Consider the following 23,705-nt stretch of genomic DNA (forward strand, 5'->3'; position numbering starts at 1 on the left):
ATGACAGCTCTTTTGACACTCCGATATATCGTCTCTCTCTTAAGTAAAAAAACAAAAAAGCAAAAAAAAATTTCTTGATACCATTTGTTTGAAAGCAGTATAGTAATGGAGCAACTCATTGCAAGGGTACAATTCTTCTGTTTGTTGGGAACAATGTATTAACTGCTGTAAATTCTACTAGCAAAATGAAAATTAATTTTGTGTACAGGAGAGAGTAAACAAAACATTGACTTATCTGTTTTCGCAATATTCTTGGTCAGAAAAGCCAAGAGCTCATCGAAGATACATACTGTCCTATCGTAATATGAAATTTTTTTAGATACTTTTCATTCATTAAAATTTATATGGGGCACAACAGTACTTATGTTCTCCTAAACACATTATCTTTTGTTATTTTATTTTTAAATAGACACAGATGCTAATACTTAACTGGATCTGAATGATATTCATTTTGGGAAAAAAAAAAAAAATGCTCAGGTAGTTTATAACATCATGTTACGCACCACATACAAAGTTTCATGTAATGTTAATACTGTTTTAAACACTTGTGTAGCATTGACATAAATGAACTGAACTATGGATTTCTTTGATATTTTGCTAATAAGGGCAGCTTTCTCCCCACCCAGAAAAGAAGGTATTACCTTTAATTAGATTGGTCTACTGTCTTCTTATCTGTTACTGTTTTTTTTCTAATTGATTAAATCATCATAAATTGCTTTTTTGAAACAATTTGTGATCATTTAATGAACATTTAATTAGAAATTTGCATTTTTAAACAAAAACAACTTAAGAGATTTTTTTTTTGTTTGTTTTAGGCTTTTAGGATTAGATAAATTATTTGCTTATGCTGCCAATGAATGGCAACAGGACATCAAAAGGAATCAACTGCCAAGTTTACTTGGAGGTGTAGGACCAATGTATTCATTTGTACAGCTCTGTAAGTGTTTTGGAATCATCTCTCTCACTTAATCACATCTTTTTTTTCCTTTGCATATTAAAGTTTATGTATTATTTTTTATTATTTTATTTTAAGTTCAAGGAATCCGCGATCTGTTTTGGATGCCCATAGAACAATACCGCAAAGATGGGCGGATAGTAAGAGGTTTGCAACGTGGGGCCAATTCATTCACTACATCGACAGCTATGGCTTGTTTAGAACTAACAAATCGGATAGTACAAACTATTCAGGTAAGCAGTATCTCACTTTCTCTTAAATAATTTATTGTTCTTTATTAGAAAAATATAGAATTTACTTCATTTTTCTTATTAGAACATGTAAAAATAATTTTATGCCTATTCAAAGAAAACAAATATAGAAATCCAAAATAAAATTCATATGAAATATATTGAAATACTAATTAAGAACTAGCTGAAAAAACAATGAGAAACCAACCTGATAGGCAGTTATCATAATATTGTAATGCACAGACTAACGATATGACAGGATTGACAATTTTAAATTTTGAGAATTTAAATAAACTAAAAAATGCATGGTACAAATTAGTGTATCCAAGGTTTGTTATCCACTACATACATATAGAAGGCTTTTCTTTTCTGCTCATACTGTTCAAAAAGCAATCACATGTCAGTTTTGGTGCTAAACACCCGTTGGTAAACTATGCAGATTTGGGTACTGATATTTATTGTTTTAGCCACCTCTTCAGTAGTGATGGGATAGTTTCCCCATAAAGCTATGTTGCCAGAGAATATAGTGATATTTTCCAACAACATGGGCTCACATCTAGTGAGTATGGGCTTGGCACACCCAGGGTTCTGAGCTGGATATCATCATTCTTCTCTTCCTTCGTGATTCCCTTTTATTTCTCTCTCTCTCTCTCTCTCTCTCTCTCTCTCTCTCTCTCTCTCTCTCTCTCTCTCTCTCTCTCTCTCTCTCTCTCTCTCTCTCTCTCTCTCTTTGGTAGTTCAGAAATTTTTTTTTGACAGCTGGTTGGTGCAGCATAAGCCTCAGGCTTCCTTGCACCATATGGCTAATAATAACATAACACATACCCACTTACAGAGCATCTTCAACTGTTGATGCTGTTTTTAAATTTATTCATGTGCTCATAAATTCATACACAATTCACCATACTGAACTGATAAATTTCAGGTTGTTTTACCCATTTTTTTGCATTCTACGTAGAAAATAAATTGCAGATTTCATATCAGTCTTCATGCATGAATGTAGTGCAGCTTGTCTGCTGAAAAAGGAAATCAGCTGCTGGAGCAATTCTTGTGCACAGTTTTGTCAGCAGACTTAAAGAAATAATGTGCCACAAATATTCATCATTTTTACTATAATTAACTATAATGTACATTATAGAAATACATGTGTAGTCATGAATCACCCATGTACATTATACTATCAAAAGCTTTGGATAAGCTCTAAAGCAGTGAAAATGATATGTATATATTGGCAAGACAAACTCAAAACTGCTCTTGATTTACATTCTTTCATATAGGCTTGGAGACTCAGTTTTCTACCGAGTATTTCTACTCGGTTCTAAGTATCAAGCTTGTAAGCTTATTAAGGAAGGCCATAATGATTACTGCTACCCATATACAGTTATGTTTATTACAGTAATACCTCGAAGTTACGCGATAGGTGGGTCCGACGAAAAACGCTTAAGTCGAATTCGCGTAAGTCGGGGTACAACTTTGCATATAAATACATATACATTTTGTTTAATTGGGACGAAGGACTAACAAAAACACTAGTTCAGAAGAAAAATGTTTAATAAAATCGCAGTTATTTATACATATTAATACAAAATATGTATTAAAAAATAAATGAGTTGCGTAAAAAAAGTTATTTCAATGTCGATGGCTTCATAAAATCTAACAAATTCGTCTGACGACACAGCACGATTTCTTTTTTTCACGCAGAATTTCTTCGTAGCAAGCTAATAATTTTTTTTATTCTTTGCTTTGTAGCTATAACGCGTTCTTCATTGGAGTCTGTGTTCTAAAATTTAAGCCCTTTTCAATTGAGCTGAGACCTTCTGTCAAACTTGCAGTTGTCATGTGCTTTTCTGGTGGAATGGGTCTGAAGTGTCGGATACTTCAGTGACGTTTTGCTCACGCATCTCTATGAGCTCATTCATTGTCAGCTCCTGACTATGTGAATCCAGCAGCTCGTTGACATCATCACCATTGACAATGTTTTTTTGTGAATTTAATCCCAAGATTCTTCAATGATTCTTACGGCATCTAAAACATTGAATTGTTTCCAAAAGTCTTTAACAGATATCTCACTATTTTACAATATGGCATACCTGCAAGCAGTATGCTTGCAAGTATGCCATATTGTAGTAATATCTACAATTTTAAAAAATCGAGAATCAATTTTAAATGCAATTGAAGGAGGAGCAGACAAGAAGCGAATTAAGTTGTGTATATACGAAGATGTTGATAAAGTTGTTCTAAAATGGGTGCAAATGATATGTGAAAAGAATATTCCAATATCAGACCTAATAATTAAGCAACAAGCTCTGAAATTTGCACAGTCCCTTGGACATACAGAATTTAATGCGAGCACTGGGTGGCAAGATAAATTTAAGAAGTGCCACAGAATTGTGGAAAAGGTTATTTGTGAAGAAAGTGTTAATGTAAGTGAAGAAGATTGCAACAGTTGGAGGAATAATACCTTAAGAAGATTTTGGAAGAATATGAGCGTAAGGATATTTTTAATGCTGACGAAATGGGTTTATTCTTTAAATCTTTGCCGAAAAGAACACTTGCTTTTAAGGATGATAAATGTTTTGGCTGAAAACAAAGCAAAGAAAGAATCACTGTGCTAGTTGGAGCAAATATGACAGGAAGTGAAAAATTAAGACTTTTAGTCATCGGAATATCAAAAAACCCAAGATGTTTTAGAGGCACAAAATCTTTGGAAATTGACTACACCTTTAATAAAAAAAAGCATGGATGACAAGTGATATTTTTGAAGAATGAATATTAAAACTAGACAAGTGTATAACAAAAGAAAGGAAAATCATGTTGGTAACTAACAACTGTCCAGCACATCCTGCCAGTATTTCTGCCAAACTTAAGTATGAAGTTGTTTTTACCACCAAACATGACATCAAAACTCCAGCCAATGGACCAGGGCATTGTTAAAAATTTTTCATTTCATTATCGAAAGAGAATAATAATAATGAAGATTGTCAATGCGTTATCAGAAAATAGAAACTTGGAGGTTACAATTAACCTTAGAGATTGCATCTCTGAACTGGCAAAAGTTTGGACAAACGATGTCATCGAATACACTATTCAGAACTGTTTTTCAAAAGCGGGATTTGCATTGAATACAGAAGTCAAACAACGACTGAACGAACAAGATGAACTGCCCCTTTCACAACTGAAAAACTTTTGGACATTATTAGAATCGTCCGGAAACTTCAAAAATGAAATAACACTGGATAGTTATGTTTATGTAGATCAAGATCTGACTACAACAGAACATCCAAATGAAGATGAAATACTGCTGAACAGTGTTAGATGCGACCATGATCATGAAGAAATTAACGATGACGCTGAATACTCATCAGAACAACCCGTAGAAAAGCCAACTCACGAAGAAATGATTCACACTTTTAAAACTGTTTCTATGGGTTTACAGTTTTGTGAAAATGTTCCTGATAATGTTTTTAATGCTCTGAACAAATGTGAGGTTTTCTTTGAGAATCAGACAATTTTTTAATTGTACTGTGCAAACTAAAATTAATTTTTTTTTTTTTTAATTTGTGATACTTACTGGCGAAAATTGTGTAAATGTAATTTAAATAAGTGTTTTTGAAATAAAATACATTAAAAATAAATGTAGATTCGCTTTCATTTTCTAATTAGATAACAATTTCTAATAAAAAAGATTCTCTGTATAATGAATTTTTTCACTCACTTTTCACTTTTTCGCTCACTTTTTAAAGTGATCAATTAAAAAGGGATAAAGTTTGCTATATCAATATTGTATAAAAAGCTAATTATTTAAATAGTTTACATTTAACTTTTAATTTTTTTGCTATCCTAACGAAATCTGGATGTAATTGATTGGGCTGGTATTCTGCATCACATTTCTTCAACCAGTGACATTTGTAAAAAATTTCTAGCTAAAATCAAATCTATTTTATTCCTGGCTTCCAAGTCAAGATGGCCTTTCAGAGATGAAGGAAAAATTGTAGAACTTAAGAGAAAAAAAATCGGGACCTTTGAAAATGCTTCCCACAGTGTTATTCATTGGATTCTAATACTGGAATATTCTGGGAATGACAGCATGGAATACCCCATAAGTATCTCCCCCCCCCATTCTTTTTAATGCCCTCTGGAAAGTTTGATCATACCGTGATCATGTCATAGTAATGTCTTATTAAAAAAATTATTGATGCAAAAAAGTGCAAAGAATTAAATGTATATCAACACACAAGAAATCTCTTCTTGTATCAAAAGTTCAGTAACTTGGTTATTGTTCAGTTTAAATTACTGATGTTTCACTCGCATGGCAACTAGATTTTCAGAAACACATGAGATCACCTCACCTGATAGCACTGCAGGGGGTACTGAGGATCACTGATATGCTCACCTACTCTGCTCTTCTCCACCTTATATTCAAAACATAATTTTGTAGCAGACTCAAGCTTCCTCTTCAAACTAGTGATGGTACAGTGGTATTTCTTCAATTTGATGATGGTAGAAGTTTATGCCTTTTGCACCCAAGTATCCTACAACCAAAGTTAGAGGTATCAGATCTTGCGATCATTTTCCACTCCTCAGTGTAGTACCACCCAGTTGATATGTTATTCTGGGATTACTGCTACCCATATACAGTAACTTGCATTTGTCAATGTTAAACTTCAACTGCCATTTCTGCCTAATTTTCTAGACCTTGTTGGAGCACTATACCTTTATTACTGTCATGAACTGCCGTGCTAACCTTTTTATCATCTGCAAATTTAGGCATTAATTCATATATATCCCTATCAATATCATTAATAAATACAGAAAACAACAATGGGCCCAAAATTAACCTTCTGGGACTCCACTAACAACATTATCAATGGACACTAACAATATTAGTGGACTAATATTGTAATATGTTGTTAGTGTCCATTGATAACAATTTTCTTCTCCCACTCAACCGTCCCTTTATCCATAGCAGTAACTTGTACTTAATGCCACACTGCTCCAATATGTACAGCAGTCTCTTAAATCCAACAGTATTAAAAGTTTTCCTAGATTCTAATTATATAATATCAAAATATTTTTTTTGCATCCAATTCCTTTGTCACTTTGCATCATAGTATCCAGTCAAATTGGTCAGACAAGACCCATACTGTGATTGAAGTGTAACTGCACTCCTGCCTAGATGGTCCTGCATTACAACTTTAATCAGTGACTCCATTTTCATTATTTTCCCTAGAACAGCAGTTAGACTAACAAGTCTAGAATTATTCATATCACCCCCCCCCATGAAAACCCCAAGCACGAGAGGTATTACTTAGAACATATAATACTTAGTATCATGCATGGGTTGAAGGTTGACAAGATGAAACAAGATACTTGTTGACATTAGATTTGAATTTCTGTAGATTGTATTTTACAATATGTATGAAGGAAGGTTGTTCCAGAAAATGGAAGCCTGAGAAAAGTTTTCAGGGCACCGCCCCAGATGTGGGAACAATATTCCATGGTAGGGCGGATTTGCGATTTTTACAGAGCGAACAGCTGTTCGGAAGGAAAGTAATGCCAAGAGCAAAAGAAAAAACCCAGTTTTTTAGATGCAGAGGAAGCAATATTTGTAGTATGCTTATTCTAAGAGATTTGAAGTCAGGGTAATCCCTAATAGAGATATATGATCTTGCCTAGAAATCGGAGTGTGATTGAAGATAGCATAGGAGTAGAAGAATCCTTTTTGCAAAGTATAAAACAGGACTAAGTTTTAGGACTGAAATCAACTAAGTTACCTTTGCCTCACTGGAGAAATGCCTGGAGATCAGCATTTAAGGAATAGGTAGTGGATATTCGAGAAGTTGAAGCTGTTTGTGCAGGGCAAGGTTTCTCAAACTGGGAGGTGGAATACATTGTGCTGTCATCAGCAAAACTGTGGATAGGATTTCTGGTCAGTGGGAGAAAGAACTGAACCTTGGGGAACACCAGCATTAGTAGAGAAGCTAGAAGACAGCCATCTACCATCACATGCAGTGAGAGGTCAGAGAGAAAACTGGATACCCAATTACAAAATAAATTTGCAAACCATAAGATGGAGGCTTATTTAGAAGACCTTTATGCCAAACATGATCAAAAGCAACTGCTGAGTTTCACCAAACTTTACCATTGAATTTGTTCATAGATGGGTAACATAAGCCAGTATATTATCAGTGAATCGACACACTGACAATACATATTGGCAATCTAGAAACCTTACATCTGATCATGAGTTCATAGTTAATAGATTTCTCGATTACTTTAGAAAGAGTAAAAGTAAATGCAATGGGACAATGACTGGATGGGAGGGATTTGTCACCCTTTTCAGGAAATGGCTGGATATCAGCAAATTTCTAAGTAAACAGAAAACACCTGAAGAAATAAAAAAAAAAAAAAAAAAAAGTGAGGCAGAACAGGAGTAGACTTGGGAGCACAGGTTTTGGGAACAAGTGGGGAAATATCACCAGGTCAAATACCTGATATGTCTCCCAATACATTCAATCCTCGTATAACACGTTTACACTACATGAATTCGATCATACAAGATTTATAAATAGGGGAACAGTGTCATATATAACACGAACCGAATTCACTCGTGCATGATTCGCCTTTGTGTTTACAGGAAATGGCAGTCCAATGCGGAATCATCCGCAACCAAACGCAACACGATAGATATGAAGAGAAGACTGATCGAATTGGCTGTTTTGCTGGATAAAAAAACCCAGGATTCCGGGGGAAAAGACCTTGCTGTCTACGCCTGAGACCAACTAAATCAGACAAGGAGTTTAAAAATGTATTTTTGTTTTTTTTTATATCAGTGAAGAGGAAACACATTTCACCATATCAGCAAATTTCCAAGTAAAGGGAAAACACCTGAAGAAATAAAAAAGTAAAAAAAAAAAAAAAAAAAAAAAAGTGATGCAGGAGTAGGCTTGGGAACAAGTGGAGAAATATCATCAGGTATGTTACCCCAAGCCATTGGGGGTCAAATACCTGATGATATTTCTCCAAATACAGTCAGTCCTAGATTCTAGTTTCTAAAAATCGACACAATTCCAGCTATCGGTATTATCGTAAATGCAATTAGATTTTTTAAGGAGTTTACTACCAGTTTGTAACAGATTCCACCAGTAGAAACACAACTGGAAATCATTTTTATTGTTTTATGGTGGTGACCTCTAATAATGTGCTTTAGCTAGTAAAATATGATCTAGTCAGGTGTTAATAGTGTCTCTGCCTTTACGGTGTTGTTTATTTAGTTTCTACACACGCCAGCTTTGTTTGTGTATCAAGCGTGCCTCCTCATTTTGTAATTATGCTTTATTCCGTAAAAATGAGTAAAATACTTAAGGTGTGAAAAGGAAGCGTCCTGGTGAAGACACTACAGATTCAGAGAGAAAAAGAAAAGCAATATGGATAGACAGAGGTTGACTGGGTCAAAAATTCTTAACAGGGAAAATCTGTAGTGGCCTCATACTAAAGTTTATGGCCAAAATCACACCGGCCTCCATCTTCTGGCCTCTGGCCCACCAGGGTTTTCCCGGCAAGGCTTATGGCCAGTCCACGTCTGTCCAAAGAGAAAAAAATATGAAATTCTGAAATGCTTTGAGCAAAATGAAAGAACATGTGATATTCCACATGCTACTGGCCTAAATGAGGCAACGCCAAGAATTAGAAAGAATGTAGAGAAAATAAAAACACTTTCATAGCAGGAACAACTCAAAGTGTAATAAAATCCATTAGATCAAGACACAAAATTGTCTTGATCTAATGGATCTAAACAGCTGTCATCTGTTTGAATAGAAAATCAAACATGGAACAAGTTTGCTTACAATAGAAGTAAAAGCATTAGCAATATTTATTACGTAATAGTCATAATAAAATACTTACATATACCCATAGGCCTGTTATTTATATTGCACGATTTTGAATTGCAAGAGGGTTTCTAGGAACACAACCTATTGTGCTATATGAGGACTAACTGTACCTGATGATATTCCTCAAATACCTGAGACTTGAGGGATACTTGGGGATTTTTAACGTGGGGACTCCCCTTGAATCCAATGATGCTCTAGTAATTATGGCTACGGGTTTGCTTTACCACCTTTGCAGCCCTTAATATGATTGGATAGATCCCATGTACTCCAGGTGCCTTTTTTAGGTTCAACGACTTCTCTTCAATAACTTAAACAAGCTCTTCAACTTCTCTTTTCCACTTTCCTCTCAGTTATCAGAAATCATTCAGCTTCCTGTTAAAGCTCGACTCAAACCATTTTGCTTTCAGATATTCACTTAACCTTGAATTAAAATCTGTGAAGTATTATCAAGTTAATAATAATACTTTATAAAATACATATAGCTAATATAGATTCTTTTATATTGCTTTATGGTTGAGCTATAGGTGTTATACAAAAAATTACATCTGTGATCTATATACTCTATCCATATAGCTAATGATGCAGAACCTAGCTGCAATTTTTTTCACTACTCAAACAGAATATAAATTCCATTACAAGAATAAATACAGATCTTGCATACAGTAATCAAGTTGCAGATTTTTCCAATATAAAAAGAATAGAATATCTTGGGGTGGGTGGGGGGTTTGGTGTCTAGGAGAGGAAGAATAAAAAACTGGATTTTGACGAAAAGGAAGCAAGAGTTTTATTTATTACTGCTTTTTTATATTCTTTCTGTAGAGTGCGGCAGAATTTGCATATGACATGGTATCTCCTGGCCCTAGCCTAAAAGCCCAACATCAGATACAAAGAAGACGGCGAAATCTCTCTCAGCCTGTTGATATCCGGGAAGGCATGACTACAGCATATAATGTTGTTAAAGAGGTTAGTTTCTGTATTTGAAATTACCGATTTCAGATTTTTGTTTTTCTGAAAATAGCACATTTAATTCTGCTTTTATAGTTAAACATAAGCACCCATGTCCTGTCAGAATTGAGCCAATATTTTTAAAGCGTTCAAAAATTTAAAGTCTGCAACACCTCTCCTTAATATAATCTTCTGTAAGATAATTGATCACTTAGATTCCTTCCACTTTTTTGGATATATATTAAACATTTTTAAATTTGTCATCAGATGCTAGACTGAACAAAACTAAACCTCTTTCCTCAAATTGCATACCTACCTTATTTTATTTTTTTATTTCCAAAAAAAAAATGGATGAATACATTCAGTTAGACTTCGTTTACTTTCATAGTTGTAAATCTCACAGGAGTTCGTAGAATATCAGCAAAAGCCATTTTCCTTCATCATTTAAAACATTTACTTTGCATTGCTTTCACTGCCTTGAAGCAAAAAAAGATTATCTCACTGACTCTCAGCCAACAAAGAAATTTTAAAATTGATTCAACACAGTGAAAAGGTCTTCAATATATATTAGAGCTAAAAGGCATAATTAATTTTATTATAATAAAGAAGCTTAACACCAATATTTTTAATATACAAGTAGTTCCCGACTGAGTTAATTCGTTCCTGGCGTGCACTCGTAAAGCAGGAATTTATTCCAATTCATGGCCACCACAGGAGTGTCAGCTCGTAGGAGAGAGTACCTGAATTGTGTAGACAGATGTTATGAAGATCCAATGCTTGTGGTGATATGTATTTTTTGCTTTTAGCCACATTTGCTGGATAGAGTGAATGGAGATACATATTCATCTGGACTTTCAATGATAACATCATTGAAAGTAATGGGGGAAGACGGTGTGCTATTTGGTATAGAAATGACATCCTGGACCCCCATGAAACCTTATTCATATTTAAGAGAGGATAATTTTACCTTATAACATTAATGGCTAACCAGGGGTGTTCTTGCCAAAGTGCTTGTTTGAGAAGAATTTCAATTGAAGGGTCATCCCTGGTTTAAAATAGTCTTAAAATTTATGAATTTTTTTTTTTTTTTTTTTTAGTAAGGGACTCAGATAATCACCAAAAAAGGCTTACACAATCCCCTCCATGTCCCTGCCTTCATTTGTATTGTTGAGGTCAGAATGACCTCTCAACCTCAATCCTATGGAGCAGTTATTCCCATTATTTCTCTTTGTGAAGAATCCTTTGAGTAATAATAGCTTTTGAAAATCTCTTTTAATAGTTGATATATTATTTTAAAATAAAATAACTTGTTGAATGTAATATTTTAATATTAAAAAAAATAATAATAAAATAAACCCATTCATAACATTAAGGCTTCTGAGTTCGTTTCAAAGAACAGTGCTTTTAAGTTCAGCTCTGCAGAAGAGATATATATATATATATATTAAACTGAATATCACAGGGAACTACACAACTGATGAAATTTAATAAGAATTTGGAATATAAGTATTAGGGGTGAAAAATAGACCCATAGGGCCAAGTATTTTGGTAACCTAATCATTGTTGGGCCCTATAAATAAACATAGATTATAATAAAATAGTAAAATTAAAATGTTGCAAATTATTGATTATTGCACTATAAGTGCAACTAGGGCTAACTGCACTCAATATATATCCTATCAATAATTGGCTGAGGCATCTGTTCCTGTTTGCCATGCCAGTTTGTCTAGGTTCAAATATACTGAGAATATAATTTCAATGTAGTTTTAAAGTTCTAATATAATAATGCAATATACATTACATTTAGCAGCAAACTGGCAGAATAACTGCTAGCCCGACAGATAGCAGTGAAAATTAATAACAACAATAAGGGAAGTGAATCAAGAATAATAAAAGTGAGTACCAACTATTAGTTAGTGCAATTTATGTATGTAGTGAAAAAGAAAGGCTTATGCCAAAATTAAGGCGAATAGGAGGAATAAGGATAGCAATAGACTTCAATCTCCCTCGAATTGCTCTAATAGATTGAGGTATAAAAATAAGCAAGAGTAAGCAAGCTGAAAGCAAAAGCATAGAAACAGCATATTATATAGATACTTTGGATTTACCGGGAGCATAACTGACCGACCTTTTAGTAAGGATCCTGGTATTACAGTATGTAGTGATATTTGAAGTAAATTAGAAGAAATTTTAGAATACCCAATGACTATATTTCATAGATCCTATAATGAATAGAAAATTACCTGATATAAGTTTTATGAATAAGATGAACTAAAAATAGAAGGTTACCTGATATAATAAAAGAAGTTTTATGAATAATATAAAAAATAATGAATATAAAATACCTGATATAATAGAAGTTTTGTGAATAAGATAAAAATAATATCGAACATTAGTTTTTTGAAATAATAAGAATAAATCAGCATTTACTGAAATAGCAGATCAAATAGAAAATCAAAATTAGTTTTCTGTAAAGATATTGAATAAATAGAAAATAAACAATACCTTCTTGCTGTGAACAACATAGCTAAAAGGATTTATAACTCAGTTTACTGCCTTATATATGATGAACTACCACGGCACCCTCTCACTTTTGGTTATTATGTGACATTAAAAATTTAATTAATTTAATAACTGAAAATGTGAAAAATGGAAATAATTAATTAAACTACCTACAATGTTAGAAAAAGGCAGAAAATAGAACTAGAAATTAAAAATTGAAAACCACAATAAATAACTGTGTATACCATATAATATTAGAAATTGCGCAAATATAAGAAAATGTAGTAAGATAGCTGCACCCTCTTATTATTGGTTACTTTAAGACCAAATTAAATAAATAAACAATTGTTTCCATGGAAGATAATGATAACAAATTACTGTAAAGGGTATAAAATGAAAATAGTTATAAACTATGTAAAAACTGAGTAATAGTTTGAAGCTAGTTAAACAACTGAAAATGTTGGAAAATTACTGAGAATAGGTAAATAAACAGCACTGAACTAATAACAGACAATAGTGTATATTTGTGGAAAGCAGAATTATAGCAATTACAGAAAACAGCTGAAAATGGCTGTTATTTTTTAACTCACTTAAAAAGAAATTAGTCGGTACCCTAATATGAGTGAATAATGCTTAATAATTCAAAAATTAATTACTGTCCCTAGAACAAATACATGTAAGGGAAGTGCATAATATATGCATATGTACAAGCTCTCAGAATGACCTTGGCAAGAACAGAGAATAAATGACTATCATATTTTATTTTTTATGTACTTCAGCTATAACTAATTTAGGGTTTATATTTCTGTGCCATTTATAATATTAATTGCGATAATTATAGCATTGTTAATATATTTTGCTATGAACTTTTCTGGGAATTCATTCCTAATCAGTTTGGCTTTTAATTCTGTTAGTGATTCTATAATACTTTTGATGTTATTACTTATTTTTATTAATCTAAAACTCTGAAATAATGTTACTATGAATCCTTTTTGCGAAATTGGAATGCCAATGCATTAAGCTTAAATAAAATAAATACATTTCTGTGTAAATACTCAGATGGCCACAAAGATCAGGGGAGATCTCACTCTGCATCAAGCTTGTTGGAATATTTTCACTTTAGTAGTGAAAAATGATGCAAGGAAGCAAGCTTGTAAAACATCAGCAAGTTGAAGATTGTTTCTTGCACATGTATGTAGTTGAAGAGAGGGTAGGAAGGTTCAACTAATTTTTCACAAAACAGTGGATATTCTTGATTTCAGCATATAAAAAAGCTGAAATATATCAAGCTGAAGTTTTCTTTTTAGATATTTTAATAAATAAAAGGAAACGATTATATTATTTGAATTAAATAAAACTATACAATATTTGAATTAAACAATGATACAGAAACTAAATGATGAATGGTAGAACATGAAAATGAGAAAGTTGCCATTACCAAATTTTTCTCAGGATCCTCTAGAGGTTTGTGAATTACTGGTTGGAAAACACTGCTATAGATTAAATGACAAAACTTGGGGTGTTCTTGAGAGATCTGCCACTTAAAGAATTTCTAAGAACTTAGAACTGCTCTTGTAGACTAGTGGACATTATTCAATTATATTATGTGTGTTACATCTTTGCAAAGCTATCAGGCTGATGTGAGAGCTTGAAGGACAGAGTAGATGCCCCTCAAAGAATCTGAAATGAAGAATTCATCCAGTGCTCAGCTGCCCAGCTCAATACTAAAGCCTATGCTCGGGTATCGGATAATATAATGACATCCTATATAGCAGAGATCTCTGGTTGCACAGGAAGTGCTATTATCAGTGAGTCTATTGTCAAGGAAATAGGAAATATATTGTGCTCAAAGGATAGGTAGAAAAGGACCAGTGTGTGTCTGCCAGCAGCTAAAGTTAATTGCATTGTAGAGCTGTTGTCATCTTTTGGCACACAAAAGATACCATTGTACAATTATACTACCATTTGCTACTACCAATTTTACAATGATACCATTGTAAAATTGATGGTAGCAAATGAGGTTTAACATTGATAAATGCAAGGTACTGCATAGGGACAGTGGTAACCTCCCGAGTAATCTACCATTTAGGTGGTACCACACCTAAGTGTGGTGGAAATGAAAGAGATCTAGGTGTAATTGTACAGTCCAGTAGTTTTCTGATTAATGCAGACAAGTGGTAGGACAGTCTGTGGGGTTATGTCTTTGATATACAGGAATTTTTCTACAGACGTAAGGAGGTGATTATTCACTGTACACCGATGAGTCAAAACATTGACCACCTACCTAATATGATGCTGGTCCTCCATGTGCAACCAAAACAGCTCATACCCGGCGAGGCATGGATGCTACAAGATTTCTAAATGTGTCTTGTGGTATCTGGTACCAACACATAACCAGCAGATCCTTTAACTCCTGTAAGGTCTGTGGTTGAGACGCCGCAGATCAGAGTTGCTGTTCAGACACAAACCACAGATGCTCGATGGGTTTGATGCCAGGGAATTTGTTGGCCAGGGCAATACCTGGAAGTCTTCCTTATGTTCTGTGAACTAGACTCGAACAATCTGGACAGTGTGGCATGGCAAATTATCCTGCTGAAAGATGGCACCACCAGAGGGGAAGACTGTTGCCATGAAAGGGTGTACCTGGTAAGCAATGATGTTTAGGTAGTTGGTAGACATCAGAATGCCTGACACACGGATGACTGGACCCAAGGTATCCCATCAGAACCCAAAGCATGACACTACCACTGGCTTGTTTTCATCACACAGTGCATCCAGGGGCTGTCACTTTTCCAGGTAAACGGTGCAATTGTACCGGGCCGTCCACATGGTGCAACAGGAAACGTGATTCATTGGACCAGACAACCTTCTTCCAATCACTCAAGGTCCAGTTTCGATGCTTGTGTGCCCATTGTAAGTGCTGTCGCTGGTGAACTGTGGTTAGCATGGGCACTCGAAGCGACCTGTGGCTATGCAGCCCCATTTTCAGCAGGGTTCAATGTACAGGTGACCCCTGCTTAACGCTGATAATTTGTTCTGAAAAAATGAGCACTAAGGGAATCAATCCATGCTAAGCAAGTGCCGCATTCCCATAAGGTAACATGTATTTATGAGTTGCGGTTGGTGCCATAGGATATTTCCTAATCAATAATAAACAGTAGTGAAAAGATGTGCAAATGTCAATCAAAATATCTAATATTCAAATATTTGTGCATATAAAATATTCTGCATTACATACGTATATAATTTTGTGGTAACTACTTACGTATCAAAATTAAACTAAATTCCAATTAAAATCATGAATTTAATTGATCTAAATTGATTTTTATTTATTTAATTTAATTGATGAATTTAATCATGAAAAATGTGTTGATTTTGACTTTGGCCCTCTTCCTGGTAAACTAAAAGGGGTTTTAATTTTAAATCCCCCCCCACAACGTTACCACCTAACAATAAAGTCAACCGATCCTTCGCCACTTTAAAACCTGGCATGTTCGTTTTTCTTCTTTCAATATGAAACTTCTTTTAGGCATTCGTTTCCAAAAATGTCCTGCTTCATCTGAGTTAAAAAAAAAAAAAACTTTTAAGTATAACATTCTTTCTTTTTTTTTTTTTTTTTTTTTGATGAGTTTTCTTCAGATCATCATATAGGCTAATCTCTCTCTCTTTTTTTTTTTTTTTTTTAATATTTAACTTAACTGAATTCTGCTTTAGATATTATCTTCAATAAAATTAGTTAGTCTCTCCATTTCAATCCTAATAGCCAGCCTAGCCCTAGTTGCTTGCAGTGGAACAGCTGTCTTTCCCGCTGCTAAAATAAAATTCATTATTTTTTTATAATTGTTCTTACAGTTAACTTGCCAGTCCTAAATTATGCACACATCTGCTTGTCGCTGAGTGGAATCGATCTGCTTCAAAACATCTAATTAAATTTTCAAATTCAGTCTTTGTCTTACATTTATAGTCTTCATACTGCATCCAGACTTTGTTGATTTTTCATTCTTATCCGCCATTATTAACTCTTCGAAAATGTAACTGTTGGTTGCATTAATCATGATACAATGTTCAATTAAACTGTCCACTACGCACAATGTCTAATTGTGTACTGAGTGATGACTAGACTTCGGATAAATGCATATAATGCAAATATTACAAGCAATATACTTGATCATTTTTTAAAATGTTGATCTCGGAACTAAACAAGTCACTGTACTGCAATTAAATTAGTGTGTGAGAAAATTTCACTGAGCATGGGAAAATTTCTCAAGTAGTCATGGGAAACGTTTTAATGCTGTTTTGCTATTCATTTTAAAGCTATCAACTCCAAATGAAACATTCGTTAAATATGCCAAAAATGCAATCTGTAAAAGAGCATTATAGTCAGATACGGGTTTTAATATAAGAACGGCATTATAGAGAATCAGTGTAAAGCGAACCACATTATAACGAGGGCCTGCTGTACTGTGTGTTGTGACACATTACTCCCATCACCAGCATTCCAATTACCAGCGAGTTGTGCCACAGTCTCCCTTCTGTTGCCACATACCATCTGGGCGAGTCTTCACTCACCTCGAGCATTGAGGAGCCATGATCGTCCAACACCTCACTGGCAGTTCATGGGTTTCCCCTCCTCGGACCACTTTCAGTAGGTACTAACCACGGGTGACCGCAAGCATCCCGCTGCCTTTCCCATCTGAAGAACAAGAGTAACTCTGATTAACAGAGCTCAGTATCAGGTGTTTTTATACCGTATCCCGACCCACACATGCACCGTAGTTCACCTGTAGCTACTTCGACTTGCATAACAACTCGCTGGTCATAATGTTTTGGCTCATCAGTGTATAAAGCAATGGTTCATATGGATCTCTTGGAATGGGTACAGCAAGGAGCAGTCAGAACAGCCAAGGAACAAAAGGGTATCCTTACCATGAAAGACTCCATTTCTGCAAATTGCATTTCTTTTTAACCATGCATCTACACTATACATTGACTTAAACATTGATAAATGCAAAGGTACATAAGTAAATTAAAATTAAAAAGGATGGCTGCAGGATAGATGTGTGGAATCAGCCAGATAATAATTGATTGTTGGAACAAATATCATCTGGTGTTATGGAAGTGGGTAGTTTGAATAAATTGACATAAATGACATAAAAGAATGACATAAATTACTAAAATGGGATGCAGGGTTTTTTGCTGATGTTGTATTAGCTTGCTTCCTTGATTTATTTGCCATTACTAATACTAAATGGGAAAGCATGTCATTCTGTATTTGTTGTACAAATTTATTTTATTAATGCTATTTGTAATTTTTCACATTTGTCTTTCTCCATTCCTCAGGGACTAGGTGATACAGCACGGACTATTGCTCTCGTGGTCACAGAAGAACATCATCACAAAGGAATGTCAGGAGCTGTTGGTGGTGTACTGAGACAAATTCCCCCTTCTGTAGTTAAACCTATCATACTAGCAACAGAAGCAACTTCAACTGTGTTGGGTGGGGTGAGGAATCAACTGGTTCCTGATGCTCGCAAGGAAGCAGTTGATAAGTGGAGAACTGACCCTAATCACTTTCAGTAATAGCCATTAAGAAGTAGTGAATTAATAAATGTAAAGGGTCTCTGCGTGCACGTGTGCGTGTATCTATATGTATTCACAGACAGCTAGACTGCAGGCAAAATACAAGTATACCTTCATACTCTCTGGGGCAACAAGAGATTCTATTTGTGAAATTCTGCTTTTACAAATTAAACACACCAAAGGCTATTCAGTTTTGTTTTGTTTTTTAATTTTTTATGCTTATCTTTTTAATATTAGCTTGAGTTTAAATTTGCTTGAATTATTTAATTTCATAGAACATTGAAACTTTAAATATCTCACTTTATTATCCTGTTTTAATATATTACACTAGGCTTTTGAAAGTGTAAGTTTATTTACCTTGAGACTGAAATTCATTTAAGTGCTTTCACACTAATATTAAAAAAATTGACAAGAAAATAATCTGACCAATTAAAAACAGAAGATTAGTTTTTTATGAGTCATGGGTTACAGATTTTAGCAGTCCACATTAACATTCCATCCTTGAAACATCCCTAACAAAATTCCTCTCCCAACTATTTTTATGCTTGTATTTTACCTGCAACACTGTATAAGTTTAGAAATTTTAAATATTTGAAAAAAAAAAAAAAAAAACTAGTATTTTGCATTTGCTTTTGTGTTGTATGCATCCTCAGCAAGACATAGCTATGACTGTGTAATATTATAAGGATGCATTTCATGACTTTTTCATTATTTTTAATAACCTTGTACATTGATTAATTTATTCTTCCCTGTATATCTGAAATGAAAAAGAAAAAAAAAAACTATTTTAGAGGTGTTTGGTTTCTTTAAGATTACCAATCACTAAAATGAATGTTTTAACTTAGAATTTATTAAAAAACAAAATTTGATCTACTTTTAAAAAGTTTAACAATGCTTTTCTCCCTCTTTGAGATTCAGCTGTGATCTTTAACCTCTTCGCTTGTTGATCGGCATTGCATATGGAAAGGAATGAAATCATTATGAAAGTAATTGCTCTTATTGACATTGTAAATATTTATATTATAATATTACAATTTGAGCATTTGTTTATAGAAGGAATGGAAGCTGGTTAAGATTCTAAGAAGTTGAAATTATTTTAGAATGACAAGTGAAAGGGTTAAACAATAGAGCAATTTTATATGAAATTTGCAAAATCAAACATATTTTGCACAACTTGAAAGTATATAGTTATGTACAGTCTGTGCATATGTACATATTTTTGATTACATATCTGGAGTTATATGATGTAACTACATAGCAGAAATTAAAATTTTGTTAAGATGTTCCCTAGCATTGATACTAGTCCTTGTTTTTGTTGTTTTTTTGTGTTTTGTTTTATTTATGTTTTTTGTTTTTTGTGAATTTCTTAAGGCTGAAAAACTGATATTTGAATGTTGCATCTCAATTTACAGTTTACTGAAATATAAATCTAGTATTTTTGAACAAATGGACTTCCCTGTTAAAAAAAGTGTTTTGTCTATATTTTTAACATCCCAGAATTGTCTTTTATGCCTTTGATACAACTAAGAGCAAACCCTGTTTTATTCACAATAATAAAAATCATGTTTTAATTTCATGACACTTGAATTGTTTCCTAGTGTGTGTTTAATTTATGTAATAAAAACATTTCCACTTCTGTGGAATAAATAATGCAGCAGTTATGAGCTATATAGAACTGAACAGTATATACTTCTACTATAAAGCATATAGTAATACAAAATAAATTTACCTTCGCTCAGTTGGTTTATTAACTTAATGACATTGTAATGCCAGCCCACAAAAATGTCTTTTGGTCTTCTAGGATGATTAAGAAATAATGTTGAACTTCGTTATCATCAGTAATAACTGTTAGCCTTTGACGAGAGATGACAGTAGACTCAGAACTAAGAGCAACTGACCGAAGAAATGTGGAAACAAAGGATAATGCAAGAACTCTGAATGATAATGATTATTTATGCACAGTAAATTTATAATTACTCTGTATAATTCATTCCATCTGAATTAGTGATGATACAGTAATGCCTCAATTATCAGTTTTAATTAACCAAGTTTCCATATAAGATCACCTGGTGATGAGAAAAATTATAAAATATACATAAAAATGAAATAAACAGTTTTCTAAGTAACTCTAATTATATCGATGAATACATATGGTGGGAGTACTCACACCAAGGGAAAAATAGTACTGATATATTAAAATATTTAAAAATTTTTTTGTTGTTGCCTCTGAATTGGTTCATGAGTGGTATGACAAAAATAAATTAGTAATTTGCAGTTTGGTTCAAGAAAGAGTCATTCTTACATAAAAAATTATTTGAATCAGAGTTTTAAGAATGTTTTTTTCACATGACAAAGTAGATTTTATGGATGAAAAATTTCCTAAGTTTTTTTTAACAAAATGTAAATAAAAATATTTGCAGATAATCTCCAATTTATGTTATTTGTTAAATATTTTATTTATTTTTAAATATAAAATATTACCTACATTGACAAAAATGAAATGAAATAAACATTGATAATACTTCATATTAGATATAAGTAAAAACAAGTATATAAACAAAACTATGATTTGTATGTCATATTAAACATAATTATGTTTTTGTAATAAAATAAGCATTGAAACTGCTATTGTAACTATTATTTGTTCAAGCAATGGGCAGAACTATTGCTGGTAGAGGTTGCTATGTGCATGATGTGGAGGTTTCAGATTACTCTGAAGCTATGTGCATGATGTGGAGGTTTCAGATAAACAGAATGTGTCACTCATTTTCCAGTTATTACCCTGATATCTTTGCCTGACTGCACTCTTTTAATTAACTCATTTGCGATTGAGTGACTACAGAAGTAAAACTATATATAACAATAAAATAGAACAAGTGAAAAGCATTTTGGATGCTCTTTCATATAAAGATGAGAAAAACATTGAAATGAAAAATTTTATTAAAGCTACAGGAGAGATGATATACACAGTGATCATTGAATTATGATCACCTACCTAATACCTCCTTTTGCCCTCAGTACAGCAGCTATCCGACGTTGACATTGATTCAACAAGATGTCGGGAGGTATGGCCAACCAAGCTGTGTGTAATGTGGTCAGCAATGCAGGTATGGAGGTGATTGGTGTATCTGGTCACCTGATATGCCTTTCCATAGTGTCCCACAAGTGCTCTGTGGGATTGATATTGGGGAAGTTCGGAGGCCAATCGATATGCTGGAAGTCAGAACTGTGTTCCTCAAACCATTCCTGCTCAACAAGTGCCCAACGGATCGGTGCATTGTCATCTCGGAAGACATCATCCCCATTCAGGAAAAAGTGTAACGATAGCAACCACTGATACGTTGTTCCACATGCACCAGGGGTCCAAGTTCCTGCCAGTGAAACATGCCCCACACCATACAACTGCTTCCCCCGGCCTGCACTTTTGATGCCATGCATGATAGATCAAGAGCCTCATGTTGTTGACACCAAATCCATACACAACCATCCATAGTGTGAAGTAAATAACATGACAGACCAGCACACCTTCTTCTAACGTCCAACTTGCATGCTCTTTGCACCAGGAGAATCTTACGTCAATGAACCTTGGTTAGGAGGGGTCGTCTAACATCGTGATGGAGGAGTTAGAGGGACGTGCGTTTGCACACGCACCTGATCACATCGCCTTTTGGAGTCGCTATGTTGACGATGTGTTCGTGGTCATCCCTAGAGACTCAGGTCAGCGACTTCTATCATACCTCAACTCACTATCGCCCTTCATAAAATTCACGATTGAGCTGGAGTCGAACAACTCTTTACCATACTTAGACACACTTGTCCGACGTGAAGGCACATACCTGAGGACTACAGTTTATCGTAAGCCCATGTGTGCTGGCCAGTTTACCAACTTCCGGTCAGCACACGCGCGAGGCCACCTCCTCTCCACGGCCCGAACCTTGCTTACTCGCGCCTGGACACACTCCAGCTCCGCTGATGAAAGACGCAAAGAGGTCACTAGGGTCAAAGTAGACCTTACGAGGTGTGGCTACCCCATTGACGTCCTCGACAGGTGTGATCTACAGACACGTGACATCGTGACGACCAGCTACAACACCAACAGTGACGAGCCATCCACAAGGGCATTCATCCCATACTACCCCAACCTGTCACAACAGATCGGTAGAATCCTGAGAACGCACGAATAAAGTGCATCCAGCTCCCAGGCAGGAAACTGCGTTCTTTCATTTCCAACGTGAAGACACCTGTCCCCACCCTTCTGCAGAGCGGTTTAGTCTACCGCATCTCTTGCCGTGACTGCACTAGCTGCTACTTCGGAGAGACTGGACGTCGACTCGAGAAACGTCTCTCGGAGCACAAAAGAGCGATCCGTTTAGCGGATATAGAACACTCAGCTATCGCCGAACATGTCTGGACAACCCACCACGACATCGACCCACACCGCGATGTCGTGGTGGTAGACAGATCCCACCATTACCTAAAGCGTACCTGGTTGGAATCGTTAAATATAAAATCTTCGGATAAATCCTTAAACAGGAACAGTGGTTGCCAAGTCAACCCGATCACAGAGTCAGTAGTTCTGTCATTGGACAAGCGCTGGCCACGTCATCATGCGTCACAGCCACAGACGTCAACAAACAATTAAACCTCGCGTCTCACGCACCTGGCAGTGCACATCTTCATTCCAACTGCCATTCATGTATTTTAATTCTGATGAAGGCTACCATATAGCCGAAAGCTCATATATTTCTGCTTTATCTGTACGCTCTGTGTTTAAGCTACAATAAATTCCTCAATGAATCCAGAGCGCGTAGGCCTGTTTCGTTAGGAAAAGACAGGTTATCAAAAGGAGGCTAATTCAGTTCTGGGCCCAGTATTGTTTTCTATGTTAATGATTATTGATGAAAGCATACCAGGCATAATGTTTTAAGTCTGCAGATCATACAAAGGTTGGCAGGGAGGTTAGCAACTGTAATCAGGGTATGCTACTGCAGGAAGATTTAGAAAACGTAGGCAGTTTGGTAAAGAAATGGCAATCGAATAACACTGACAAATGGAAAATACTGCATAATGGTATCAGTAATCCCAGAATAATATCCAACTGTGTAGTACCACACTCGGAGCAGTAGAGAATGAAAAATATCAGGAGGTAATTGTGCATGAAGTTCTCTGAGAGTGCAAATGAGCTGCTAGGACAGCTCATGGGGTTTTGTCAATGATATGCAGGAATTTTTCCATGAGGCATAAGGAGGTGACTGTCCCACTGTATTAGGCAATGGTAGGGACATACCTTGAGCACTTGAAGATGATATGAAAGAATGCGAGAAGAGCAGGAGATTAATGAGGGAAATAAAATTTGTGCTCTTACCAAGAAAGGTTTCACTTCTGAAAATTGCAGAGTCTGGAGACTAGGCACCTGCAAGGAGATCTGACTAAGGTGTTTAAGGCTTTGAATGGACTGCATAAGCCGAATGCTGATGGATCCCATCTTGCTTGGACTATAAATGAGTAGGCATAAATGCAAATTGAGGAGTGGTTGAGGATGAATGGGCAGCAGCCAGTGGGCAGTCTGAATAAATTTAAATAAGAATTAAACAAATTATC

The 23,705-nt window shown here is 34.8% G+C and overlaps 1 protein-coding gene across 1 annotated transcript in view; it reads left to right on the forward strand.

Annotated features, from left to right (window-relative positions):
• Nucleotides 1–18,547, forward strand: part of Atg2 (Autophagy-related 2) — a 359,564-nt gene extending 341,017 nt beyond the window's left edge. The window contains exons 40-43 of the mRNA XM_090386633.1: nt 816–937; nt 1,034–1,188; nt 9,897–10,040; nt 17,865–18,547. Of these exons, the coding sequence (XP_090242759.1) occupies nt 816–937; nt 1,034–1,188; nt 9,897–10,040; nt 17,865–18,104 (661 nt within the window). The 3' untranslated portion in view covers nt 18,105–18,547. The remainder of the gene's footprint in view (nt 1–815; nt 938–1,033; nt 1,189–9,896; nt 10,041–17,864) is intronic.
• Nucleotides 18,548–23,705: the final 5,158 nt, after the last annotated feature.

Source organism: Mastigoproctus giganteus, chromosome 12 (assembly GCF_048544385.1).
Source record: "Mastigoproctus giganteus isolate SK-2022 chromosome 12, ASM4854438v1, whole genome shotgun sequence".
In the NCBI taxonomy this organism is placed as follows: Eukaryota; Metazoa; Arthropoda; class Arachnida; order Uropygi; family Thelyphonidae; genus Mastigoproctus; species Mastigoproctus giganteus.